This window comes from Chinchilla lanigera, unplaced genomic scaffold (genome assembly GCF_000276665.1).
Source record: "Chinchilla lanigera isolate Chin_1 unplaced genomic scaffold, ChiLan1.0 scaffold00019, whole genome shotgun sequence".
NCBI classification, from domain to species: domain Eukaryota; kingdom Metazoa; phylum Chordata; class Mammalia; order Rodentia; family Chinchillidae; genus Chinchilla; species Chinchilla lanigera.
Window position 1 is genome coordinate 26,667,367 of NW_004955420.1, and position 7,499 is coordinate 26,674,865.

The 7,499-nt window shown below is 62.0% G+C and overlaps 1 protein-coding gene across 1 annotated transcript in view; it reads right to left on the minus strand.

The window, feature by feature from the left end:
- Nucleotides 1-2,108, minus strand: part of Clec3b (C-type lectin domain family 3, member B) — a gene marked incomplete in the record, with an annotated part of 4,003 nt that extends 1,895 nt beyond the window's left edge. Inside the window, 1 exon segment of the mRNA XM_013513371.1 lies at nucleotides 1,879-2,108. Coding sequence (XP_013368825.1) covers nucleotides 1,879-1,984 — 106 coding nt within the window.
- Nucleotides 2,109-7,499: the final 5,391 nt, after the last annotated feature.

Below are 7,499 nucleotides of genomic sequence, written 5' to 3' on the forward strand. Positions count from 1 at the left end.
CATACCGGAGCTACCAGTAGAATTGTTTCAGAAAAGAAAGAAAACGGGGTAGAAACGCCGCCCCCCGTTAAGGGCCTCGGCAGAGCTGGACCAGGCTTCTTATTTTTGCTGCACGGAGGACTGAACTCAGCCTTCACTCTGAGCTACATCCCCCCGCCCTCCTGTATTTTTGAGTCAGAGTCTCCCCAATTCACCCGGGCTGGGCTCAAACTTGGCGATCCTTCTGCCTCAGCCTTCCGGAGTGCTGGGAGGACAGGTGCGCCTCGGCACACCCATCCTAAGGAGGCTTCTCAGCCTTCGAGGGGGCTCTGGGTCCCGCCTGCCTGCACACGTGGGGAGCGCTTCCTTTCGTAACACCGGGTCACGGTGAGGAGACTCAGAGGATCTAGGGCGGCCGGCCCGGGGCTGGGACCAAGAGGCTGCAGAGGGGACCCCAGCCCTCTGCAACCCCAGGGCTTGGTAGAGGGGGCGGCAGGTTGTGTGAAGCCCGTGTCCCCCAGGGGCGGGATCAGGGCCTCGTGGCAGACACAGGACAGAAATACCAGGTGGGGGCAACACAGGAAGGGTGGAGGTTGGGCCGGGCTGAGGTGCGTCCCACCCCGCCTGTGCCTCCGCTTCTGGGTTCCCGCTACCTCTGTCCCCGGTCTCTTGACGCACTGCCCAGGGTGCCATGTGAGGGGTGTGAGTCGGGCACCGCGCAAGGGCGCCCGGCAGAGACCAGCGGGGCCGCGTGGGGCTCCCACACCCTGCCCTGGCTCTGGTCTTGAAGCCATGCCCTTCCCAAAGAACGTCCCTCAGTGTTGGTTTTCATGAGGACGTAGCCATGTGTGGGACTTCTTCTCCTTATTTTTGTTTTTAGTTTTTGAGACAGGATCTTGCTATGTAGTCCAGGTTGGCCTTGAATTCTCAGTGATCCTCCTGCCTCAGCCACCCAAGCCTCTGTTTATCTTCCCATAGATAATCACTGTCACCAACTTCTGGAAAATTCTGTATGTATACCATAAAGATATCATTTTGCACAAATCCCTTTTTCCAAGCAAATACCACCAGAGAGTCCACCGCTGTCTTGAAGTTTTCTTTGCTTGCTTTGTAAACTCAACCTAGGAAATGACTCTCTTTCCTGCAGTGCTGGGGAAGGGCTGGGCCTCACACACACCAGGCAGGTCCTGAGTCACGTTCCCAGGTCTGGGGTTTGTCAGTGCCGGGATCTGCCCATCTTGTCCTGGGCGTGACAGTGCACACCTGTAATCCCATGACTCAGGAGGCTGAGGCAAGACGATTGTGGTGAGTTCAAGGCCAGCCTGAGCTTCACTGCAAGACCTTGTCTCAAAAAACCCAAAAAACCCTTCCCATTCCTGCTGGCAGCCCAGTGCAGAGGCCTGGGCGGCCACGCCCCCTCTCTTTCCTGCCGCCCTTGGGGGACAGCTGGGGCTGTTGCCATGGCATCCCTGATGTTGTATCCACACAGCAGGATGACCTCACTGTTGGAAATCCAAGGTCACCGCGCCCAGGAGTGTCTGACAGGGCCATGACACCCCATGGGGCCAGAGCTCCCTGTCCCTCCTGCTCTGCGTCTCGGCGTCCAGGGCCAGGCACCGTCATCTCAGCACGTCCAGCTGGCCTGAGAACTATCCCCCCATTTTATAAGGGTGCACCCGAGGCTCAGGGGTCACCAAGCACGGCCTGTAGCGCCCCCTGCAGGGCTCAGCCGTCCACACAGGCTGCCTGCCAAAGGTGCAACCCTTTTGGGATACCGGACCCCAGCCCAGGTATCGTTAGACGACCCCGAAGGCGCCACCCCAGGGTGCTGCTCCAAAGCTCCTCAGGGAGGAGGAGGGGCGTAGAGGGAGGGGACGGAAGGGGCCAACGCCTCCTTACCTTTCCGGACATTGGCAGCCTTCTTGGGCTTGGAGGTCGGCGCCTCAGCGGCAACCTGGGTGAGGAGGAGGACGCAGAGGAGCAGCTGGGGTCCCCGGAGCACCATGCTGTTGCTGCTGCTGCCGCCGCCACTGCTGGCCTGAAGGGAAGCAGCGGGGACGCCGCCTGGCCCGTGCGTCTTAAGGCTGCAGCCACCAGGACCTCGTCCAGGAAACCCTCCCAAGGCGAGGCTGCAGGGCGTGCCAAGAAAAAGAAAGAAAAGAACAAAACAGCCTGCAGAGGGGCAACGGCCCTGCGGCCGCTGGGCTGCGCTGCCCGCATGCTGACTTTTGTTTGTTTTGTAACTTTCGAGACAGGGTCTCACTCTGTAGCCCAGACTGGCCTCGAACTTGGGGCAGTTCTCTCACCTCAGCCTCCCAAGTGCTGGGTTACAGGCGTGCGCCACCAAGCCCAGTAGCCCTGTCTTCTAAGAGCTGTCTGTGGAACAGGGGCTCCCGGAGCAGGAGTGGGGCTGCAGGGCCACTGCCACCGCCCCCTCATTCCCATCCCCGCTCCCGTGTCCTTGTCCCCGGCTCCCGTGTGCAGCCGGAGCCCAGCACGGGGAGCAGTGTCCCCAGGGAACACTGGAGCCCGAGGGAGGGGGCAGTCCAGGGAGCAGGGCTGAGGGCTGGCCGCGGACAGGGTGCTGACCCCGCAGCAGACAGCTCCGGGCAGAGTCCTGGGGGGGGGGGGCGAGAGGCCCCCGAGCATGGGGGCAGGCTGCAGCCTGGCGCAGGAGGAGGGCGCAGAGCCCTGGAGGTCCGGCGGGCACCCGGCCCGGCTGTCGTGGAGGCCCTGGCACACCTGGCCTGCATCCCGGCTCCAGATACAACTTTCCCCAAGGGAGGACCCGAGCACTTGAGAGCCCTGGCCGGTTCCCGTGAGGCAGAAACGGCTGGAACGGGCTGCTTGGGCAGACGGCAGAGGACGGGGCACGTCCACAGGGCACAGGGCCGAGGTGAGGGGCGGTGTGCACCGGAATAGCGACAGTGGCCCTGCACGGGGGTGACAGCGCAGATGCAGAAGCAGCTGTCCGGACTCCGCCTCCGTCACCCCCGGGAACCGGCCTCCCAGCAGCCTTGCAAAGTTGCTCGTGAAGACACCGCAGCCCCGTCACTCGGCCTCTCCCGCATCTAGGCCACTCGGGGGCAGCTCGCGTCTGCAGCTCCCCGGACGGAGGCTGGCAGGGCTGAGGGGCCGAGGACAGAGGTCTAGGCATAGCCCTGGCCCTGAGCGCCACCCTCTGGGGCTGGGCGAGGGATTACGGCCCAGCCGGGCCCTTGGGCACCGATCCAAGCCTGCCGCTTACACAACCCACAGGACCCTGTTCCTGGAACTCGGCGTGGGGGTGGCTTCCTCCGCCTGCCTCCTCGCCCCCACTCCTGCCCTGGGCCTTTGCTTGCCCAGCCTCCAGCCTCGGCCCATCTGGTGCCGCTGACAGGAAGCCGGAAGGAGGCGCTCTCCAGGCACGGGGCAGCCAGAGCGCTAAGCTTCCGGGACCGGCTTGAGGGTGGAGGCCGTGTCCTAGGTGTGCTGGGAAGATGTCCCTGGAAAAGCTCCGTGAGGTGACTCAGGACTCTGTGACCCCTGCAGGCTGCTCCGTATCCCGTCGCTGGGAGCCCAAGTGGGCTTTGCTCAGTCAGGACGCGTTTGGAGCTGCTGGCCCTGCGGGTCCCCCACGCCCTCCGCCAGGCACCCAGGACCCAGGGGCCCGAGGCAGGGGCTTCACGCCATCTGCAGGGCCTCACAGGGCAGGCAGGGCAGCCAGGCCAGGGCAGGACAGAAGTAGCCCATGGAGGTCTTCCTGTGGGACACAGAGCGGTGGGTGGGGACACATGCAAGGCTCTTCCCCCGGTGAACACCACACGCTAGGTCCTGGGCCCCTGGAGGGGTGGGGGGCCGGGAAGCTAGAGATACAGTGTCACTGGCTGGGGTCCCCAGGCCCAAGGTCCCACAGAGACTTGAGCAGGGCACCAGGACCAGTGATGTACCCGGGAGAGAAGAGACAAAGATCCCCTCCACAGGGCAGGCGGCCAGGGAGAAGAGCCCGAAGCTCAGGGCCTTGGTGCGGAGGGCTTGGGGCGGGCCTGAGGGCTTGGTCTGCGGTTTGGCTCCTGACAGTGAGCAGTGGAGACTTCCAGCTTTTGGCCCTGGGAGGGGCCGGCATGGCACCCGAAGCCCACGGGGTGTGTGTCAAATCTGCAGTCAACGGCACGGTGATAGGGGCCGGGGGCAGCCCAGGGTCACAGGAGACCCCCGGGCACATGTCTGGGACTCCCTATAAGCTGAGTCACCCGGTCACCTTTCCCCTTGTGTAGCGACCTGGGCTTCCCGGTCCTGGGCTAACGTTTAACCCAGAAGGTGGATACAGTCCGGAGGGACTCCAAGGCGGCCCTTCCGTCTGACGCATCCTTCTTTGTTGTTGTTTGTTTGTTTTTTCAGGTACCAGGAATTGAACTCATGACCTCGCTCTTGCCAGGCAGGCGCTGTGCTGCTGAGCTAAATCCCCAGCCCCATGACCCATCCTTCCTGCTGCAAGGGGACGTCAAGGCCAGCAGAGACCCAGGCTGGGGCGCTGAGATCGGGTGCACTTTGGAGAGAGCCTCTGGCTGTGGAGCGGCGGTGCAGGGGTGCTATTTCATTCAGTGCAAGCATTTGGAACGTATCTCTTTGTAGCCTTGTTTAGGCATTTCGTGATTTAATTGTTTTAGTGAGCCTCAAAAAATGGGACAGTCAGGGTGTGGTGGCGCAGGCCTGTCATGCAAGCACTTGGGAGGCCGAGGCAGAGGGTCAGAAAGTTCAAGGCCAGCCGGGGCTCCATTCTTCTCAGAAAAAACAGGCGACTCTGTTTCTCCACCTCTCCGTTAGAAAGCGGCTGCAGGAAGGCCCCAGGTCTCCCCGCCCTGCAGGCAGGCTTGGCCTCTCCGAGGTCCTCCTTACTGGCCCTCTTGATGTCCCCAGTGCTTGCTTAGGGTTGCCCCTGGAACGCCACCGGGGGTCCCTGGCAGTGGCCTTGGGGCAATCACCCGAACTGGCCACCAGGGCCTTCTTCGTCCTTCCTGCAGGGTCTTCTCTCCTCTCCCCCAGCCTTCCTCCGGGATGTGCTCCCCGGACAAGGCATTTTACCGTAAATGTCCTTAAATGTCAGCCCTGCACCACTCTCCTGGAGCTGATCTCAGGAAATCCCGTCAGCGCCGGGGCAGGGACCTGGGGCTCCAGGGCAGAGGAGACCTGGCCTCAGAAGCAAAGGAGCGCTGTGGCTCCCTGGGCTCCAGCACAGCCCATGGCTACTAACGTGCAGGTCCTCTTCCCACCCAAGGGGTGGGGCCGAGTGGCCCTGGGGAGCCCTGTGGATAGCGCCCTCCTTGCCCTCTGGTCCCTCCATGAGACCCACAGGCCCCGGGCTGCATGTGCGGGGTTTTTGGCCAGGAGAGGAAATGTCTAGCCGCCACCACCACCCTTGAGGCCCGGGCTTGTCACACGGACCTCCCTGCACAACGGACAACCTTGGTGACAGGCGTGGAGGTAGAGGGTGAGGATCGGGGCTTCGCAGAAGGCACATTTTGGTGCTCAAGTGTTTTGCTTTTCCCTTTCTGCTCCCAAGCTGTTGGAAGCCTGAGTTACACAAAACAGGCCCTGGGCTCCGCCCCCACCAGCCTGAGCTGCACGAAACCTCCCACACAGATGTTTCCTCTCACGCCACTGGCCCCGGGTCAGCAGAAGCGGGCCTGGCCCACGGGGCAAGAACTTTCCACATCTCAGGTGCACAGCTCCAAGAACACTGGACTGACGGCCTCAGTGTCAAAGCCAAGCCCAAGGGGCCTGGAAACGACCCCAGAGACCTTCGCTCAGAAAGCCATCTGGTTGAGCTGTTTGTCTCCAAGTAAATGTTCTGTTAGGGAGACCTTGGGGACAGCAAGGCAACAGCTAGGCTTCGTTTGGGGGGCTGACTTTCCTAGGCATTTTGTCCTTAAATGTCAGCAGTGGTGGCTGGGCATGGTGGCGCACACATGCAATCCCAGCACTCGGGAGGCTGAGGCAGGAGGATCATCATGAGTTCAAGGCCAGCCTTGGCCGCATAGTAAGGCCCTGTCTCAACCCCTGCCCCCTATCCAGGGAAGCACAGCTGGGAGTCCTGAGACACCTGACACTTGTGTCCCTTGTGCAAGTTATTCCAGACTCAGACTCTAAAATGGGGTGAGGGTCTCTGTCCCGCTACAGACTGTTTCAGATGCAAATGGGAGTCATGTGGGGACACAGCTGGGAATCTGCAAAGCAGTGTGGGAAGAGGGGAGCAAGGCGGTCGCCAGCAGCCACACTGCCCCTGGCCCAGGGAGTGCGATGGCCTGTTTCCACCCCTCTATTCCCTCCTCCCCTGGGGAAAGCAAGTCATCCTAGTCGGGACTTCCAGGAGAACCCATGCCGTGCTTGGGCCAGTTCTACACTTCTCACCGCGGCCCTGCAGGAGATGCTCCCCTTGCCAAGTGGCAGCAAATGTGACCCCGTGCGTGCTGGGGTCCCGTCTCCAGATGATCTCGGGAGCCCTGCAGTGCCCTCTAGAAGTCCTGGGGCTCCCCTTGCACCCAGCTTGGTCCTCACCCCTCTGCCAATCTGCACACGCTCCCAGGAGAGAGCAGCTGGTGACACAGCGCTGCCTCAGTCTCTCCTGTCTCTGGAACTTTAGGCCATGCTGTCTTCTTGTTTCCAGAGAGTTTTAAATGCCTGAACACAGGACAGCTGAAAGGCACCCAGAGTTTCTAGCTGTGGGAGCAGGAACGGCCTCTGCTATAACCTGCACGTCTGACCCAGGACAGGAAGTCACAGCCTTGTCACTGACAGCCACCACTGCGGAAGCGCCTCCACACCGGGCCACAGGTGTGGACGACAGGCATCGATTGGTGCACAGGGGCGGCTGACGGGGGTGTCTGGATGCCCCGCCGTGTTCCCCACCGTGTCTACGCTTCCGGCCTGGGTAGACTCTTGCTGCACCCCCCAACCTTATGAGCTGGTGACTGGGACAAGAGCCAGCTCCGGTCGTGGCCGGCCTCGGGTGAGGTCATCACTGGGTGCAGCAGCAGGCCGGGAACTGCTTTTCAAAGCCAGCTGCTCGCAGGTGACATCTTCCTCCACGTGGCCTGGCTGGAGGAGTCCCGGGGGGTGCGCACAACTTTCCGAAGTCTGTGCAGCACCCTTCCCTCCGGTGGGAATTCTGTCACACGGAGCAGGCCGGACGCCTGCAGTGGTGGCGAAGTCTCATCCTCTAGGCTCCCGTGCCCGCCTGGCAGCCCTGTACGTTACTTGGTAAGTGGGCTGAAGCAACACTCCCAAGTGTAGCATTCGTGCCTCCCACATGCACAGCCCCCCGAAATGCTGCACTTCTCTGATGACGGACGTGCTGGGTAGGAGTGGGCACCAGGTCCGGAATGTCTCCTGGCTCAGAGGGGCCACCTCAGAGCACCCGTGCCATGAGACACCTACCAGCGTCGCCAACACGGTGCTCGCCGTGGTCTTCATGCAGTCCTGTCGCACCCGTGTGCACGCAAGTTTTACTAGGACTTCTGGCTACCTGCTCCTCCCTAGGC